The 20,677-nt window shown below is 33.2% G+C and overlaps 3 protein-coding genes and 1 long non-coding RNA gene across 5 annotated transcripts; 2 read left to right on the top strand and 2 right to left on the bottom strand.

Moving 5' to 3' along the window:
• Positions 1-763: 763 nt before the first annotated feature.
• Positions 764-2,765, top strand: LOC137835369 (uncharacterized). Its single transcript, XR_011085081.1, has 2 exons — positions 764-1,219; positions 2,601-2,765. It is a non-coding gene; the product is annotated as an uncharacterized lncRNA (long non-coding RNA).
• Positions 2,766-9,190: 6,425 nt separating this feature from the next.
• On the top strand, positions 9,191-10,637 carry LOC137834242 (uncharacterized mitochondrial protein AtMg00810-like). Its single transcript, XM_068642304.1, has 2 exons — positions 9,191-9,403; positions 9,600-10,637. Exons 1-2 carry the CDS (start codon positions 9,191-9,193, stop codon positions 10,635-10,637), a joined length of 1,251 nt encoding a protein of 416 aa, XP_068498405.1.
• A 2,874-nt stretch (positions 10,638-13,511) lies between these two features.
• LOC137834472 (uncharacterized) lies at positions 13,512-15,112 on the bottom strand. Of its 2 annotated transcripts, XR_011084893.1 has the most exons (4): positions 14,933-15,112; positions 14,689-14,856; positions 14,188-14,610; positions 13,512-14,110 (listed from the first exon to the last, which is right to left on the bottom strand). XR_011084893.1 is itself a non-coding variant. In XM_068642514.1 (3 exons), the coding sequence occupies exons 1-3, from the start codon at positions 15,109-15,111 to the stop codon at positions 14,502-14,504; spliced, it is 456 nt and encodes a 151-aa protein (XP_068498615.1). In that variant the 5' UTR covers position 15,112; the 3' UTR covers positions 13,512-14,501. The 2 variants fall into 2 exon arrangements, 1 of the variants encoding a protein (XP_068498615.1); XM_068642514.1 differs by having other exon boundaries at positions 13,512-14,610.
• Positions 15,113-16,345: 1,233 nt separating this feature from the next.
• On the bottom strand, positions 16,346-18,813 carry LOC137834471 (uncharacterized). Its single transcript, XM_068642513.1, has 2 exons — positions 16,619-18,813; positions 16,346-16,535 (listed from the first exon to the last, which is right to left on the bottom strand). Exon 1 carries the CDS (start codon positions 18,576-18,578, stop codon positions 17,004-17,006), a length of 1,575 nt encoding a protein of 524 aa, XP_068498614.1. The 5' UTR covers positions 18,579-18,813; the 3' UTR covers positions 16,346-16,535; positions 16,619-17,003.
• Between the last annotated feature and the right edge of the window lie 1,864 nt (positions 18,814-20,677).

Below are 20,677 nucleotides of genomic sequence, written 5' to 3'. Positions count from 1 at the left end.
GATGTTTTGAGCTCGAAAAAGATAACATTTTCGTGAACAAGCCGAGTTTGTGTTACGTGTAGTTCGATTTCACGGACATTGGTAAGAACACGATGGAGAAAGAGGTGAAGAGAAGACCCTTGTTGATTTTGTTTACTCTTATAGGTTTTTGAAGTTTGGTGAACTTACTATTCTCCCTCCCTGTGGGAAAAATCTCATTCCACTAAATAAATTGTCATGTGTACCAATTTGTCTGCTAACTCATCACTCATGTAATCTTGCCTTATTGTGTTTCAAATAAATTGTCATGTGTACCAATTTGTGTGATCACTCACTTAATGTTGTAAAAAATCTAACATAATAATTTTTTTGCCCTAAATAAATAATAACTAAATAGATAATTAAACCTTTCTTTCATTATATTTTAATTTCTTTTGTCTTGATCCTATTTAAATAACAACCAACTACCAGAAGTAGTTGTTTTTCTTTTACCCTAAGAAGTAAAAATTACTATAAAATCTTTAAACTGATATAATATAATTAGATAAAAATAATTAAAATGTTATGTAAAAATCATAAAAACAGCTTAAGTTTTATTTATATTTTAATAATTCATAAACTTTTTATTGTATCAGATTCTATTTCTGGTGCTAATTTATTACTTAAACTTTTAATCTTAATTTAAACAACTCAAATAATATTTTAAATTTAAACAAAACCTTTTGCAGCATAACAACATTAAATGTTGAATAATAAAGTGATACCAGAATACACATAAGCGGATAAGGACTAATAGTTGGTTCGGCCGTTACATGGAGTGAGTGTCTTATAAAGTGTTACCAGAAAACACTACACCAACACAACACTGTTTCTGCTATAACATTAAATTTCGAAACTACAACCATGCTCTACTAATTAATCCATACTTCTTCTTCCTTAACCAAACCAAATCTTTCTTTTGTTTTTTGTTTCTTTTTTCCTTAATGAGGTTCTTCATTTCTTGCTTCGGCGGTGCTGCCGATCCTATCACCGCCACGAAGCCCGTTGTCCTTCCGCCTTCCCGGACTCTCCGCCGCAAGTCCCATTGGAGGCCTGCCCTCGGATCAATTTCAGAGGAAACGGCGCCGCCTCACAGGGAGAGGACGGCGATGGAGGCTTCCGCCGGCCACGTCAAAAAGAGTGACAACAGCGCCACGACAAAGTCTCACCGCCGTCACAGCCACGAGAATTGCGATTACGGGTACCGTAAATTTAAAAAGCTTGAAATTGCAATGATCGCTTATTCTAAATTTAGGTATTGGGTAGAAAAGAAAACGAAGTGAAAGCTAAAAACCATAAAGTGTGGATTTTTTTTTTTTGAGAAAAGTTACAAGCAAAATTAGAAATAATTTCGGTGATGTTGTTCATTGTGTCTAAAGTTTTACTTTAATAATATGCAATATATCTAATGAAAAATCATGAAAATAAAACTTGAAATTTTATTGTAAAAAACAATACTTTTTGTTTTACCCCTTTTCATTGTTTTTGTTGGAAGAGAGTTTTGGATGATTATTGGTTGATCCTGCCTTTTACAATTTATTTTAGTAGTGGGGTTATTAGATTTGTTAAGTTCATAAAGGGCATTGGGTGGGGGCATTATTGGATAAGTGGCTCTTATCAAGAATCAATAATTAAAGTGTAACCAATAAATGTTGATTCATCTACAACATGTCACCATTGGTCTACTTATTGCACTGTACTTCACTAGTTCTATCTTTTACTCTATAGGTTAGTGCCATTGCCAACTCCCTAATCTTATCTTACCCATAATTTTATCACTGGAAAAAACATACACGTAAAGTTTGGAGTGAAATGATGCTTTCTGCCTTTCTTTCCCTCCTCTAAGTTTTTTTTATTGATAGCTTAAGTTTTAATTATATTTTAAAATTACAATTTAGTCATCATAAATCTGAATACTCTCATAGTACACAAAAATCCAATCATGCTCACCATTATATATATGTTTTTAGTGAAAAAAAATGCGGATTATATTGTCTTATGATACTCATCTTAAATGATTACTCTTAAATAACGTGTCCGTCTCACACACTAACACTCATAAGACACGTATTAGTGAAATGTTTAATTCAAAAAATATTTGTTGGATTAACATAATTATTTTAAGAAAAAATACATTAATTTTTTAAAAACTCAAACTTATATAAATTTTTATTATGATTATGAAAATAAAGAACAAATCTATTTGAACCTGTCATGGAAAACATCTTTATGCTTTTTACTCCTAACAAAAACTGATAAGTATATAATATATAAATCTGTATATTTTATTTTAAAGATTATATATATCTCCGTATTTTTGATGTCCGTATGTGTGCTACATATTATTAGTTTAAAATTTAAAATTTTGATATACCGTATATCAAATTAATAGTTGATTCCCATGATTTATTTAAAACTGGAAATTCATTCGATTTAAATATTCACATAATTGGTGGCCATCTTTATGAATTATGACATGCAGAACAGTTTTTATGTGTAGAAATTATTTAAATTTTTCATTTTCTTGGCTCAGTGATAACTGGTGCTGAATGTGTATTTTTATTTATCTTGTTTTCCTGAAGTTGCAGGCGAGTTATCATGCCCGCGATGCCAGCATTCTCTCCTACGCCATTCATGTTCTGAACATTACAGTTCTACTCTTAAATTACACTGTGTTCATATGTGGCTTAGAAAAAATAATAAACTTTTAATTATCTTCCTTTATAAGATAGGTAATTAATTCGAAGCGTTGAATAGGAGTCATGATTAGGTTATTTGAATAACCTAAGCATAACTATATAATAATAATAATAATAATATTATTATTATTATTATGTTAAGTGCTTAGTAATAATTTTTCCTTTGTATATAACCTCCACCATGTTTTGTTAAAACCTTCTTTTGTGCTTAGTCAAGAAAAATTGAAGTACATTGTGTTTCTACATTTTCATGTTGATCAAATTTTGTAGAAACCGTATCTTCCGAAAGCCCTTATGATACTCTAATAACCTTTTTTTATTAAAGGAGTTTTATTCACAAAAGCATTCTTCACATTTTATTAAAATCATATAAGAGTGTCAATTTATATTTTGAAATTTTTTAAGTTAAGTAATAGTTAACATTAAATCATCTCGAACTTTTACTATTGCACACAACACCTTTTATATCATTTGTAAAACTAAAATAAATTTAGATGAACTTTCTAAATAAATGTTACCATGGTAATGTAACTTTTTTTTTTATCAGCAACGATAATGTAATTTATTATATCAATTGTGAATAGACCCTCGCGTAATGTATAAAATCTATGTAAAAAGTAGTTTTTTAACGTTATTTTCTATAATAATAATTTTCATAATTAATGTAACTGTTATAACTATAACAGTTCGAAATTGAGATTTTTTTATAAGAAAAATATTAACTATTTTAATCGTACGTCAGTATCATTCATCTCCATGACAATACACAATCTAAACAAACTTGTTCGCGACAAGTGCATTGTTTAATAACTATCATAAGAAAACCAATTTCTTTTAAATAACTATCATAAGAAAATCAATTTTTTTATCTAAAAAATAAAAGAAAACAAATATAAAACATTTTAGAGATATTCCTAACTCTATTAAAATAACATTTTTTTTATAAAAGTTTTCCTGTTAAGCATCACTATGTAACTTGACATTTCAGTTAGACTGACACCTTAAATAACAACAATCATCTGTGATCACATGAAAAAAATATTAAAAAAAAAGGAAATAACATTTTAAAAATGTTGAAATCATATTACATCTGATAGGTTGAGTCTGCATAACTGCCCTCCACCAACTGTAAAAATGAATTCAAAACAGCTTTACAACTTAAGCTCGTTTGAATACAACCCCTTAAGACAACAATGCCAATCAGAAATGGCTTATACATAGAATCCAGTCACCATGCAAGCCTGCTGAATTTTCAAACAAAAACAGATGAAGTTAGATACTAAAAAAAAAAACATGACCCATTGTATTTTTTCTAAATAGAAATATGAAGGTGAATGCTACAAATCAGAGATTTTAGCCTTCATATTCTAGAAGATTTAACCACTACACCAAACAAGTTCTTTTATTATATTATGATTTTTATTATACTTATTATTAATATGGGACATGTGAAAATTTTCTTAAATATAATTTAATAAAATTTATATTAAAACTTTAAAAAATTCAATTATTTTATTTTAAATTTATACAATAAATAAATAAATTTAATGTATAAAAAATTGTATATAATTTATAAAAAAAATTCTTTAATTTATACAAAACAGTTAAATTCAATTTATACAACAAAAATAATTCATTTCATTTATACAACAAAAATTTATTTTAAAATATATAACAAATAATAATCTATATTGTTTAATTTATATATGACAATATATAAATAAAATAAATTTAAAATAAATAATCTTTAAAATAATAAAATATTTTATATAACATTTAAATAATTTAAATACATCTTTTCTTTTACTCAATTAATTTTAAATCTAACACTTAATTAATTTAATAAATTTAATTTAACTAACTTATATTAAAAATTGATAAATTAAATAATTTATTATAATATTAAAGAAATAATTTTAAAATAAATACAATAAAGAATTAAATATTAAAATATTTGTTATACATTAAATAAATTTAAATAAATAATTTTAAAATCCTAAAATATAAACCTGCGTGGACCGTGGTGGACGCATATACGTGAGCTGTGGCCGACGCATATGCGTGGACCGCGACCAACGCAGACTGGACTTTTAAAAAAAAAATTAAATCCATAAGTGCGTCCGTTTTGCGTCGAATGTCATTGTTGCGTGGGTTTTTCACCATTTAACGTCCGTAAATGGCCCACGCAAAAATTTGGAAGCTAATTGCTTGTTTTCTTGTAGTGAATGCACTCTTCCATCACTAATACTCTTTAAACATTGAATTGAACATTGGTACCTGTTTCTGTTAAGAAGATGGGATCTAGAGAACTGTTGACTGACTTCGTCTTCCTTCCTCCTATTGGTCGGTCATATCGCATTTCAACTTACTCCTCCAGCCTTCGTGTTACTCTTTCAGGTCTCGATCGTCTGATCGCTCAGTCTCTTAGGAGAATGCCGAATGGGGGTACTTGTAGAAGGCACTCCGACGCTCAAGTCAGCAAATGACGTTCGACACTCGGATGTTTACAGTAATTAATGACGTACTTTGTTCTTGAAATATGCGCTATTTATATTATTTTAATGTGCTTACCTTATTGAACCGAATTAGTGAAGTGGATCGTACTTAGAAGTGTATTAAATTGTATTAAATTTTAATTCAGAATGCGGTATTCATTTCCAATTTAGTTGTAAAATCCAAATCTAAATCCAAATCGAGATAATAACAACAATATTTTAAAACTAAAGTTAATACAACCAATCCAAATCCAATTCACAACAACAATATTTGAAAAGTAAAATTAATACAAATAATCTAAATTCAACTAACAACAACAATTTAAAAACTAAAATTACCTTAAAGAATGGACTAAGAAAATAAAGTGTCCAACACAAAATTTTACATCTTCACTCGATTTAATATAAAATTAAAAGCACCTATAAAAAATCAAAACAATTTATAGAATAATTAGAACAATACATTAAATCTTGAATATTAGAGGAAAGTTCTTAAGCTACACATCAATTGTCACAAGCATGTTAATCTCTATCAGTATCCAATATTAAAGACGACACTAAAATATCAATTAAGCTCTTTAATAAGAAACTATGTTCCTAACTATAGACAATCACATTTCCCATATATGGTTGAACAATATTCTCAGTAAATACCCACCATTCCTCAAATAATAGAGACAAGAATTAACTGACTACCAATGTTGAATTAATAAACTAGTAATATTTTGTGCTTGTTTGTGTACTAGATGAATGGAGGAAAAAGTTCAAATAAACAAACTCTTAATCAGTGGATTCTATATTTTATACATTATTAATTGAAATGTATTACTAGTTTGTCTTTTTAGGAGTGAAACATATATCTCTTCCACATGAAAATCAAATTTCACAAAAGCCTATGAGATTTTAGGTTTCCAAACTCTCAAATATTCTAGTAATTGGGGAATTCCAGATACACCTAATATATTATATAAGATACTAGTGAAATGCGGTGCACAAAAAACTTTCCAAAGAAGAGAACTATAGTGGTTTTTACACATAAGACCTGAGTAGGATTAGTTTTTAGATATACCAAGAGGAAACATTACATTTATCATATTTAAATTCTTCATCCATGTTACAATTCATTTATTTGGGTTGACGAAATTAGAGACAAGATCCCTTAATATGTGGATTTCAATGGTTGCCTTTGATTGTGTCAATCCTTGTAATTATTGTAATTATCAATCAATGGTTATCAACATTGATAGTTACCTTATTTGTTGTAGTGTTGTGATATTGGGTATTAATTGTAGGATTATATATTGTCAGGTTTTGACTATATATGAGTATTGTAATCAACAAATTAATGAGATATTCTTTTACCTTTTCATTACCCTATTTCTCACTTGGTATCAGAGCTGTAAAACTCTGAAGGTTCACTGCATCTGTCAAGTTGGACAGAGACAACTATCCTTTATGGAAATCCTTGGTGATTTCTATAGTCAAAGGTTGCAGGCTCGATGGTTACATGCTAGGGACAAAGGAGTGTCTTGAAGAATTCATAGTTTCTGCAGACTCAAGCAAGAAACCAAATCCCGCATTTGGAGATTGGCAGGCTCATGATTCACAACTCTTTGGATGGTTGATGAATTCAATGACTGTTGAAATAGCAACACAGTTGCTGCATTGTGAAACCTCAAAACAACTTTGGGATGAGCCCAAAGCCTAGCTGGTGCACACACAAGATCTCAAATCATCTACCTTAAATCTGAGTTTCACAGCACCAGGAAAGGAGAAATGAAGATGGAGGAATATTTGACCAAGATGAAGAATCTCGCTGACAGACTTAAACTTGCAGGGAGTCTTATTTCCAACTCAGATCTAATCATTCAAACCCTAAATGGTTTAGATTCTGAATACAACCCTGTGGTGATCAAACTATCTGATCAAACTAATCTCACTTGGGTTGATTTGCAAGCCCAATTACTGACCTTTGAAAGTAGACTTGATCAACTTAATGGTCTTACCAAACTCTCTCTTGATGCATCAACAAATGTTGCTAATAAAACTGATTACAAAGGTAACAAATTCAACACAAACAACAACTGGAGAGGCTCTAACTTCAGAAGTTGGAGAGGAGGCAGAGGAAGAATGTCTAAACCAACATGCCAAGTTTGCAACAAGGTTGGGCACACAGTTGTAAACTGTTGGTACAGGTTTGATAAGTCTTATTTAAACTCAAATTATTCAGCAGACACTGACAAACAAGGAGCACACAATGCCTTCCTAGCCTCACAAAGCGCTGCTCAAGATTATGATTGGTACTTTGATAGTGGTGCAAGCAATCATGTGACACACCAAATTGAAAAATTTGAGGATCTAGCAGAGCATCATGGTAAGAACTCGTTAATAGTTGGAAGTGGTGAGAAATTGCAGATTGTTGCCACAGGTTCCTCAAAACTAAACTCACTCAACTTACATGATGTCTTATGTGTGCCTAACATTACCAAAAATCTATTAAGTGTGTCAAAATTAACTGCTGACAATAACATTCTTGTTGAGTTTGATGCAAATTGTTGCTTTGTGAAGGACAAGTTAACAGGGAAGGCAATTCTAAAAGGGACACTTAAAGATGCCTTGTATTAGCTCTCAAGGACTGAAAGGGACTCGTGTGCTTATGTATCTGTCAAGGAGAGTTGGCATAGAAGGCTTGGTCATCCAAATAATACAGTCCTAAATAGAGTCTTGAAAAGTTGTAATGTGAAACTATCACCTAGAGATCATTTTAACTTTTGTGAGGCTTGTCAATATGGCAAAATGCATTTTTTACCATTCAAAGCATCTTCCTCTCATGCTAAGGAAATCCTTGAATTAGTTCATAATGTTTGGGGTCCTGCACCAATAATATCTTCTTCTGGTTTCAAATATTATGTTCACTTCATTGATGATTTTAGTAGATTTACTTGGATTTATCCTCTGAAACAGAAATCAGATACTGCACAAGCCTTTATTCAGTTTAAAAACATGGCAGAACATTTGTTTAACAAGAGAATTAAGACAATCCAATGTGATGGTGGTGGTGAATACAAAGCTGTGCAAAACTGTGCAGTAGAAGCAGGGATACAATTCAGAATGTCATGCCCTTACACATCACAACAAAATGGAAGGGCTGAGAGAAAACACAGGCACATTGCTGAATTTGGCTTGACATTGCTAGCACAAGCCAAAATGCCCTTACATTTTTGGTGGGAAGCTTTCTCCACAGCAGTTTATCTCATAAAAAGATTGTCCTCTCTAGTCACTCAAAATGAAAGCCCTTACTCATTGCTTTTTCAAAAGAAACCTGACTACAATTCCTTAAAACCCTTTGGGTGTGCTTGCTATCCCTGCCTTAAACCTTATAATCAGCACAAACTACAATTCCACACAACTGGATGTGTGTTCTTGGGGTATAGCAACTCTCACAAAGGATAAAAATGCATAAATTCTCATGGAAGAATCTTCACTTCAAGACATGTTGTTTTCAATGAAGAACATTTTCCATTCCATGATGGGTTTCTCAATACAAGAAGTCCCTTGAAAACACTAACTGAGAGTTCATCTCTCCCTTTTTCTTTGCCTACTGCAGGTAACCTACACATTGGACAAGCCACACTTCCAGATGATAACAATCTTGGTGATGACCAAGAATCAACCAATCCAACTGAGAGTGTTGCAGTTAATTTTAGCAGAGATCAGGTTGCAAATAATTCAACAAGGAACAATCCAATTTCTGAAAATAATTCACCAAGCAACATTCAAATTCCTGATCTCACAGAAATAGTTGCTAGAGATCACCAAGATCTTGTTGAACCAAACATCAACACTCATTGGACCAAGAACAAAGCTGGAATTCATAAGCCAAAGAAGCCATATGTTGGGTTTGTTGAAACTACCACAGATGAGAAGGAACCATAAAATGTCACAGAAGCACTCACAAGACCACAGTGGAAAGAAGCTATGGAAAAAGAGTATCAGGCACTCATGTCAAATCAAACTTGGCTCTTGGTACCGTATCAAGGCCAAGAAAACATCATTGATTCTAAATGGGTCTTCAAGACCAAGTACAAAGCTGATGGGACAATTGAAAGGAGAGAGGCAAGACTAGTAGCAAAAGGTTTTCAACAAACAGCTGGATTGGACTATGAAGAGACCTTCAGTCCAGTTGTCAAGGTCAGTACAATTCGGATCATACTCTCAATTGCAGTACACCTCAATTGGGAGGTCAAACAGCTGGACATAAAACAATGCATTTCTTAATGGCTATCTCAAAGAAACTGTGTTTATGCATCAACCAGAAGGATTTGTAGACTCAACTAAATCTGAACATGTTTACAAGCTATCCAAGGCAATTTATGGATTGAAACAGGCCCCAAGAGCCTGGTTTGACAGCCTCAAAAATGCCTTAGTCAACTGGGGTTTCAAGAACACAAAAAGTGATTCCTCACTATTCACTCTAAGAGGTACAAATCACATTACCTTCCTACTTATATATGTGAATGATATAATTGTCATAGGAAACAACACCAAGTTCTTGGAATCCTTCATCAAGCAACTCAATGATGTGTTTTCGCTTAAGGATCTTGGTCCACTGCACTACTTCTTAGGCATAGAAGTTCAAAGAGATGTATCTGGCATGTACTTGAAGCAATCAAAATACATAGGAGACATTCTGAGAAAATTCAAAATTGAAAATACTTCATCTTGTCCAACACCTATAATAACCGACAAGAAATTTACAGTTGAAGGGGAGAAATTACAAGACCCAACCATGTTCAGACAAGCTATAGGAGCTTTGCAATACTTAACAAACACAAGACTTGATATAGCATTCTCAGTTAACAAGCTTAGCCAATTCATGAGCTCTCCCACTATAGATCACTGGCAAGGCATAAAAAGAATATTGAGATATCTCCAAGGTACCATTCAACACTGCCTACACATCAAACCATCAACTGACTTGGACTTAGTAGGATTCTCATATGCAGACTGGGCAACAAGTGTGGATGATAGAAAATCCATGGCTGGTCAATGTGTCTTCCTTGGTGAAACACTTGTTTCTTGGTCTTCAAGGAAGCAAAAGGTAGTCTCAAGATCCAGTACAGAATCAGAATATAGAGCATTGGCTGACTTAGCTGCTGAAATAGGATGGACCCGTTCACTTATTGATGAATTGAAACTCCCTCTACCAAGAAAACCAACATTGTGGTGTGATAACTTGAGTGCTAAGGCACTAGCTTCAAATCCAGTTATGCATACTCGATCCAAACACATTGAAATTGATGTGCACTACATCAGAGACCAAGTGCTGCAAAATGAGATTATTGTAGCATATGTTCCATCAGCTGATCAAATAGCTGACTGTCTCACTAAAGCATTAACTCATACACGATTAAAGCCAACTTAGAGACAAACTTGGGGTGACTCCTTCACCCATCAGTTTGAAAGAGGGAATTAGAGACAAGATCCCTTAATATGTGGATTCCAATGATTGCCTTTGATTGTGTCAATCCTTGTAATTATTGTAATTATCCATCAATAGTTATCAGCATTGATTGTTACCTTATTTGTTGTAGTGTCGTGATATTTGGTATTAATTGTAGGATTATTATATATTGTCAGGTTTTGACTAGATTTTGACTATATATAAGTATTGTAATCAACAAATTAATAAGATATTCTTTTACCTTTTCATTACCCTATTTCTCACTTACGAAATATGACCAATGAACACTATCCAAACTACATATGGAAAAACAGAGTCTGAGACCTTAAGGAAAACCAAATACTCATATGGGTTTTGTGCAAAAAGGAATACTTAGTACTTTGTGAAAAATAACCAAGTTAAGATACCAACTACTTATTCAAAATTGTAAATCAGATTAAGATTAAGGGCATTTACCTGAGCAAAAATAAATATCAGGCAACAACTAAACCATTCAAGTTTCCATTTATTATACAAACTGATGTTATAAACACAAGAAGCATATTTTGACCAAATAACTACAACCTCGTACAAAAAAGCCACAATTTCCATCAGGTCATCGCAGGCCACTATTCAAATAATCAAAATGTGCACATAAAATAACCAAAATGGAAGATCAAAAATTAAAATCTTCTTATCGACAATGATAAAATATGTTGAAACTGTAGGATTCAACCTTTTCTGAAACGCGTGCAGACCTCAATAGCCACTACATATGTGTTTTTAAATTTGAAACACAAACCATAAAAAGCCTAATAACATTAGAAAAGAAATATAAATTTAGAATAGAAAATATCTGTCACAACCTTTATATCACTCCCAACAGTGGTTCTAACTCCAAATGAGAATCCTTATAAATTTATACACCACCTCAATCAAACACAGAAAATAAAATAAAAATTAAATACACAATTCAATATTAAAATCCCAAATGTTGAACCAATGATGAACTCACCGAAACCAAGAATCAATTGACCTTTTAAATCAATCTTAGAAATTAAGCTACAAAGCACAAAATCCACAATAATGATTCCACCTATTCCTTCCGATTTCAAATATCGAAACTGATTATGTAGCCTTATAAGTTCACTCAACAAAGAATAAATTGGTGCAACAACTGATGAGGGCAGGAAGAAATCGATGTTAGAATAATCTCCAATTTGTAGCCTCAGTTGCCAAAAATAAAGAGCAAGATATAAGGTTCACTATAAGAAAAAATAGCAATTTAGTTACCTTAGCCAATCAAAATAGAGTAGTGACAAATCATGACAGAAATAGTCACTAATTTAGCGATTGAAATAGTGACCAAATATGAAAACAACACTTTTAGTCTCTAAATCGATGGTTGTGTTGAAAAAAAACGTTGTGGTTTTCACGATGGACTTAATAACGGTTGTTTGTTTTCCAACAACTAATTTTTTTCTATTGCTAAATGAAATTTTTATTTTTAGTCACCCAAAATAGAGATTGAATTAATTGAATTTCAGTCCTCAATTATTTTTCCGGTCCCGAAATAAAATTTTGATTTCCCACAGGAGCCATTTTCTACTTGCCTCCAACCTCATCAAAATTTCCATATCATTTAATCCCCAAATTTTCTACTTGCTTCTAGGGAGAGCTTCTTGGCTTAAAAAGCGATTTCCAACTTTCAAACTTGGAAGGAACATTGAAGGTTTGGAGCTTAGGACACAATGAGCATTAAAGATTTTACGTTTTTTTTTCCCGATTAGATGTGACTTGGGTTGAATGCTTGAAATATTCTCTTTTAGAACACATTTTTTCTCATCTTTTATTCACTTTTGCTTTCTCAGAGACCTAGAGTTTATAAAGGGATTCCAAGATGTCAATCTTAGAAGGCACGATGAACTTTCAAGTTTTGTGGTTTTTTTTTCGATTACAGATTTTATTTTTATTGTTATTGTTAAAAGCGTTCTTGTATTTCACAGTTATGAGAAATTCGAAATCCCCAAATTTCTGGTGCTGATTTTCGTTCAGAGCGAGATTTTATTAGACGTTCCATTCCTTTCTTGGTGGGCAACGACTGACATTACTTTGGTTCAAGCTCGTTGGAGATTTGGTAAATTTATTAACCCACTTACTCTAGTAAAGCCTTTTCTTTCTAATACAACTAATATTGTCGTTGTTGCTTAATTAATTAGAGTCATTTCAAAATGTATGTTTTATGTTCTTGGTGATTATTAAAGGAACGTTAGTCTCAATCTCTTGTGTTATGCTTGGTGATGTATTGCAACACACTAAACTGGAACTATATTAAAAATTAATTTGTGATTCTTTATGATGTCAGGAATCTGCTTTAAATTAATGATCATCTTAGTTTTAGTTTTTAACTATATAAAAGGAATAAAAAAAACGAAATATAATCACTAGATGAAAAAAATGAAAATTAAATATAAAGAGATGGTTTTTTATTTTATTTGTTGAAAATTTAGATGAAATTTCAATGTTATTTTTGTGGTTATTTTCATATGATGTTGCATCATCAACTTACTTTTTGTTCTCATTCCAATCCATGATTCCGAGTTTTGAAAATATTCTTCTGTTATTGTGTAAATTGGAACATGTATTTCCATTCTTTGATACTATGAAACATCTTCAAATTCATCTACTTTATGAGGCAAAGTTGGTGGTTCAATCCAATATCGTTGGATGTATCTATTTGAGAGGTATAAAATTACTAATCACTTTTATAACGTTTGTTTTTTATTTATTTAATATTTTAAACTACGGATGTCCATATTCTTTTTTAGATTCTTACACTAGTGCAGATAAGTTAAACAAATGCGGCTATTTTAAATTTACAAATGCGGTCATAGAACCGCATTTGATCAACACGCATTTGTAAATCTGGAATTTACAAATGCGGTCCTATGACCGCATTCATAAATCACATTTACAAATGCGGTCATTTTAGATAACCGCATTTGTATATTATTCTGAATTAGGGAGTGGGTTTGGGGTTTAGGATTTATGAATGCGGTCTTGGTAAAAACCGCATTCATAAATCACTATTTACAAATGCGGTCATTTACTAAGACCGCATTTGTAAATGCGAATTCACTATTTACAAATGCGGTCTTGGTAAATGACCGCATTTGTAAATAGTGTTTTTTTTTTTTTGGTACATCCTGTTTTGTGCAGAAACCATATATTTAAATAACCTGCATAATGATTAAACCCAGCCAGACAAATACAAAAATGTAGTAACCAATTGAAATCATCAAAATGTACATTTACAAGTGATCAAATTACATATAATAAAACCACTAATGTTGTTTACTTATGCTAGAGTTATAAAAATTAATGAAGTATGTGGACCAAGAATCTCTAACATATGAAATGCCTTCCTCACTCATTGGTGTTTCTTCTGTGAATAACTGCATTGCAAAGTTGACATAAATTAGTTTCTAGATATATATATGTTCAAGAATTATAAAAATGATTTAACATATACCTCCTTCCAACCAGTTTTAACACCTAGTCTTATAATGGTAATCATCCATTGCATAATGTAATAGCCACACTCATAGCTTCCTGGTTGTTTATTACACTATATAATTCAATAAAAAGTAATATGTTAGTATATTGATAAACAATGATAATAGAGAAAGAAAAAAATTACAAACCTTTACTCTTATGTAGTTCAAATTATTTGAACTGGATCGACCTTTTAGGATGTTATATCCACGCCATGAACTGGTTAATACAAAAAACCTCGTTAGTAGATGGTTAATTAGTAACATATACAAAGTTAAGTTTATACTATACTTACGTATCAATGATATCCTTAAATTTTGTGGGCATCTTCTTGTGTAGGGAACAGAACCACACAGCAGTCTTATCAACCATTGATAAGACAAGTAACTGCCAATGATGCCTATATGATCATTGAAAAGAGTTAGTAAATATTTAAAACATGAAATAATAATAATTGATGACATATAATTAAACTTACTCATTAATGTAAGGGCATAAATAAATTTGTTTTCCCTCTTTTTCCAGGATGTTAGTGATGTATGCTTGAGTCTCAGTTGAGTTTGGTCCAACGGGATTAGTATATGCAGGATCTACGAATCCATACATATTTTCCTTCCCCTCAGTGATACAGACTCTATGCAAAAACCTACAAGTTTTTAGTTAAAGCATAATCAATAATAATTTAACATAAAGTAAATTGAATAATAGGTAATGATACTTACATCATAAAAAATTGAATTATACTTATATTGAGCTCCTGGTTCCCAGATATAAATTCTGATAAATCTGTGTTGTAAATCATCAGTGGCAGTTCAGTGTTGATTTGAAAAAATGTATTATCCCACGGAACTGGAAAAGGATCATTGCCAATCTGACTAGCAATGAGACGTAGGGAAGCCATAGGATCGTCAACTGGAACCTCACGCTTTTTTTTCGGAGTTGGTGGCTGAAAAGGTTCCTACAAGATAAACAACATTTGTATTAAATTATATGTAATATATAAATATAAATAAAAATAATATAATGAAACGAAATTATTACATGAGGTTCGGGCATAGATCGAATGAGCTCTCTGGGCCAGGCAACGAATGTCTGAAATGCATCGGCCACAGTGGTTACCTCATCTGAAGGTAGTGGAACACGAGCATCAGGAAATCGTACTTTTTCAACAGTTACCTTCGCCACATCAGGGGAGAGAGGAACGCTATGTAAGGTGGTGGCGTTTTTATAGACTTTTCCAAGTGCCACCACCCGAGGAAGTTTGCCGCCCACTACCAGTAGCTCACAATCCTCTGTCTGCCCATTGATATCATCCCCTGATGTTGGAGGAGCCGCACAACTCCCCTTTGTGCTCTTGGGAGTGGGACTAACAAGGGGTTCAATCGGCTCAGCACAAACTTGTTGCGATAGAAACTCTTGTCGCATTCGATCATTCTCCTTTTTCATCTCCAGCCACATCAAATCAGTCTCCTTTCTCATCTCCTCCATTATTTCTTCACGTAACTTAGTCTTCATTTGAGTTTCCTTCTTGGAGGAGGAGGATGGCTGTCGTTCTGAAACTCCAAAAAAAAGTTTAATTCCGACCCCTTGTCCAGCGGCACGAACACGACCAGAGTGTTCAGGTCGTCCAATTGCTTCAACCAGGATATCGTGACGACCTTCAGCAACAAATGTACCGTCGGATTCCAAGGAATCCTGCAAGAGTACACAAAAATCATATTTTCAATCATTAATATAATTAATGCTTTAAAAATATTGAAAATAACAAAAATAACTTACAATTTTTTCGATTATAACCCCGGATTGCTCGGAACTTGGTGCACCGGACTTTTTAATTCGGGCCCTCTTCCATTTTTCATGGCGAAAAGGTGGTGGAGGAGAAGTGACCCCTGTTTCCACATTCTCAGAATACGTCCCCTGTTGAGATTTCTCCTTTTCCACCATCAGTGTTTGCTCAAGTTTTCTATACCCCGAACGAGACATAACGTGCGGGGTAAGATTCTTCAAAGCTATCTCTTGAGCTTTCTTCCGACGATCCTGTCATAATTGAAATAAACAAACTGAAGTAAATAAGATAAATTATTAATGTTATATAAACAAAAAAGTTACTTCACTTACCATCCAAGCCTCATTTTCACGGCTTTCTCTAAAAAGACGCCATGTCTCTTCATCAATATGTTGGTACTTTAAACATGGATTTTTGTCTTTAAGGTCGCCAAAAATGTATCTCGATGTCAGTCTTGACTTAAAGGTACGAAATTTAAGTGCGATATTGGATAATATCTTTGATCGAAGCGGTTCCACATCAGGAATGTCAAAGTTTGCCTGCAAAATAACATCATGAAATTAAAATTAATTAATCAATATTAAAAAGCATTATATGATAACAATAATAATGTAAAGCTTACCAGAACATCCTCCCATAGCATGTTCCGATCAACCTCTGAAACCTCATCCCATGAATTAATCAAAATGGAGAGCCTCTCATGAGAAACAACTCCAAGATAGCTCATAAACTCATCTGCCTTAGGACCAAAAGCCACTCCAGTGTTGACGTCAATGTCAACATGTGTCTTCTCACCAGCAGCACGTCTCAATGCAAGACGCTTCAATCTAGTAGGTCCTCTACTACCTCGCCCAGATCGAGGTCTGACTGGAGTCTGGTCGTCATCCATGTCTCTGTTAAAAAAATTAGGTAACAAACATTAGTTAATGTGCATCGAATTAAAATCATATAAAAATAATACATAAAATTATAAATGTTTATTTACATGTTGCATGTGGGTTGAATGTTTATATGTAAATTCCTTCACTGTGGTCTTTACGGGTTGCATGTACATCATCAAGTACATCGTCATCTTTATTAGTTATCATTGGTGTGAATGAACGAGTTTCGCCATATTCAATATCATCTATGGCTTCCCCTTGTTTTTTCCCGTGTAAAACGACATACCAATGTTCTGACGTAGGATCTTTCACATAGAAAACCTGAGATGCTTGTTGAACCATTATAAATGGCTCATCTCGATACCCTATCTTTCGAAAGTCCACTAGTGTGAATCCTGATTCATCAATTTTAACCCCACTTTTATTATCAACCCATTTACACTTGAAAACTGGAACGGAAAACTTAGTGTAGTCAATCTCCCATATCTCTTCTATAAACCCATAGTATGCCATTGATCCAAGTACTGGATTTGTATCTTTCGAAGTCGAAAACTGCATTGACTCGGCTTCAAGAGTAACACCAGAATTTTGAACTGTACTCTTTTCATCCAGGGACTTCGTGTAAAATATACAATTATTCACTTCGTACGCTGTACATGAAATGACATCAAACTTCAATCCAGCAGCCAACCAAGTCAAGGTCTCTGATGCCGTTGAATCCTTGAACACCTCATCTTTAAACCAAGGCATGAAAGTTCTATTATGTTCCATCAAGACCCATTTCTCTGCTTGTCTTGGGTTATTTGCCTTCACAATGGCTTTATGAGCTTCTATGTAAGGTACAACTTCATCTGTGTTATTCAATATGTACAAATGTGCTTGCAAGACTTCTGATCGAGATTTGCTTACAATATTCACACCACGTAAACATTTACTTGTAGAACGCCTGTGGTGCCATGAATTAGCTGGAACACCTATTGGATTTGCTTTTGTCATGTACTCTGAACAAAATTCAATACTTTCTTCAGCTATGTACCTTTCAATCATTGAAGCCTCTGGACGATAATGATTTTTCACATAACCTTTCAAAATTTTCATATACCGCTCAACAGGATACATCCATCTTAAGTACACTGGTCCACACAATCTAACCTCTCTTACCAGATGCACCACTAGATGAACCATGATGTCAAAAAAAGACGGAGGAAAAAACATTTCCAATTCACACAAGATAACAACAATTTCATTTTGAAGTTCATCTAGTTTTGAGGGATCAATGACTTTACAACAGATGGAAGAGAAGAATGAGCACAAACGGGTTATGGTGTGTCTAACATTTTTTGGTAAGATCCCACGGATAGCTACCGGCAACAATTGTTGTATCAAGATGTGACAATCATGAGACTTCAACCCAATTAACTTCAAATCTTGCATTGACACTAGACTCTTCACATTTGAGGAATGTCCTTGTGGCACTTTCACACCCTTTAGACATTGACAAAAACTAATTTTTTCATCTTTTGACATTGTGTAACAGGCTGGGGGCAAATATGTACGCTTACCCATTTGTATGGGTGCCAACTCGCCGCGTATGTTCATCTCAATCAAATCTAAACGAGCATTTAGACCATCCTTCGTCTTCCCGTTAATGTTAAGAAGTGTACCAATTAAGCTATCACACACATTCTTCTCAACATGCATTACATCTATACAATGTCTGACTTCTAACCTCGACCAGTACGGAAGATCAAAGAAGATTGATTTCTTCTTCCAAATATTTGTCACAGATGACTTTTTTTTGGACTTGCCGAAGGTGTGGTCTATGTTATTTACCTTTTCGTAAACCTCAACACCGGTTAATGGAGTTGGTGGACCACTACCCTCTTGGTGTCCATTAAAGGCTTTTTTCAACCTCCGGTAAGGATGATGACTTCTAAGAAACCTCCGATGCCGAAGATATACTATTTTCCTTCCATGTTTCAATTGTTGAGAAGCAGTATCTTCTTCGCATATTGGACACGCTTTGTGACCCTTAACACTATAACCTGATAAGTTACCATATGCCGGAAAGTCATTGATGGTGCAAAATAACATGGCATGAAGCTTGAAAGTTTCATTAGCAAATCCGTCAAATACTTCGACACCCTGGTCCCACATTAACTTCAAATCTTCAATTAGGGGACTTAGATAAACATCAATATCATTCCCTAGTTGTTTCGGACCGGATATCATCATAGACAACATCATGTATTTTTGCTTCATGCACAATCCAGGAGGTAAGTTGTAAATAACTAGTAATACAGGCCATGAACTGTGATTTGTACTCATATTACCAAACGGATTCATTCCGTCTGTAGCTAAACCAAGTCGGATATTTCTTGATTCTTTACCAAATTCTGGAAAGTCATCATCAAATTTCTTCCATTGAATAGAATCAGCTGGATGTCGGTACATGCCATCGCATTTCCTCTCATCTGCATGCCATCTAAGATTCTTAGCATCGTCTGGGTTTGCAAACAAACGCTTCATCCTTGGAATGATGGGAAGATACCACATAACCTTCATTGGGGGTCCATGCTTTTCCATGTCATCAATAGAATCATCATCTTTTTGTTTCAACTTATAACGTGATAACCCACACCTCGGACAACTTTTCAACAATTCAAAATCTTTCCGGTATAATATACAATCATTAGGACATGCATGTATCTTTTTGTACTCCATACCCATTGGACAAAGAATCTTTTTGGCCTCGTAATTACGATTAGGTAGACTATTTCCCTCTGGAAGCATATCCTTCAACAGCTGGAGCAATTCCGTGAAGCTTTTATCAGTCCATCCGTTTATTGCCTTCAAATTCATCAATCTTAACACCACCGACAACCGTGTGAAGTTAGTTGATCCAGGATACAAAGGAGTCTCTGCATCTTTTGACATACTTTCATATCCATGCGCTTTTGCAAAACACTCAGCTCCCACATCACGAATCATGTCCTCCAATCGATCATCATCTCCATCATCGTGTACTGCTTCATCCATGGTAGAACCCACATATTCTTCAGTTACGGAAACACGTGGTAAATTTAATAATTCACCATGCCATGTCCAAGTTGTATAAGATCGAAGAAACCCATCACATAGCAGGTGTTCCCTCATGATATTCACATCCAGTATCCTTCCATTCAAACAGTTAACGCACGGACACCTGATCTTTGCTCCATCATGACCACTAATAATCGCGTTACGCTGTGCAAATTGTATAAATTCCTCTACTCCCCTTTCGTACTCATCACTTATACGAACAACATTAATCCAACTTCGATCCATTATATATTCTGGAATATAGTTAGGATTTTCTAATAATTAGTATTCTCTTCAATCTCACACATTTGCCGAGGGTCGAACACCCCCAGACTCAATCCAAACACGATATTTCTATTCTAAAAGTAACAATAACTAACATAACATAAAACTTTTATTAAAATGTAATTAACAACTAACTAAATATTTCACTTCTAAAATTAAAATTCTAGAACAAAGTTTAATACACTATAGAATTATAATTCCATAAAGATTAATATCATATTCATTTTTATTTAAGTAAAAGTAGTTTAAAGTGACAATTATAAAAAATAAATGATGCCAGGGAAAAAAAGAAAGATATGCAAAGAGAAAGTGCAAAAAATAAAAATAATTACAAAAATAGAATTTATATATAATATAAATTTAAGAAAATAGAAATTATATAATACAAAAATTCAAAATACACACAAATATATAAATTATTAGTTATTAGTTAT

The sequence above is a fragment of the Phaseolus vulgaris genome, chromosome 5, assembly GCF_000499845.2.
Source record: "Phaseolus vulgaris cultivar G19833 chromosome 5, P. vulgaris v2.0, whole genome shotgun sequence".
NCBI lineage: Eukaryota > Viridiplantae > Streptophyta > Magnoliopsida > Fabales > Fabaceae > Phaseolus > Phaseolus vulgaris.
Note: the sequence above shows the minus strand (reverse complement) of the source record. Positions and strands in the feature narration are given on the sequence as shown.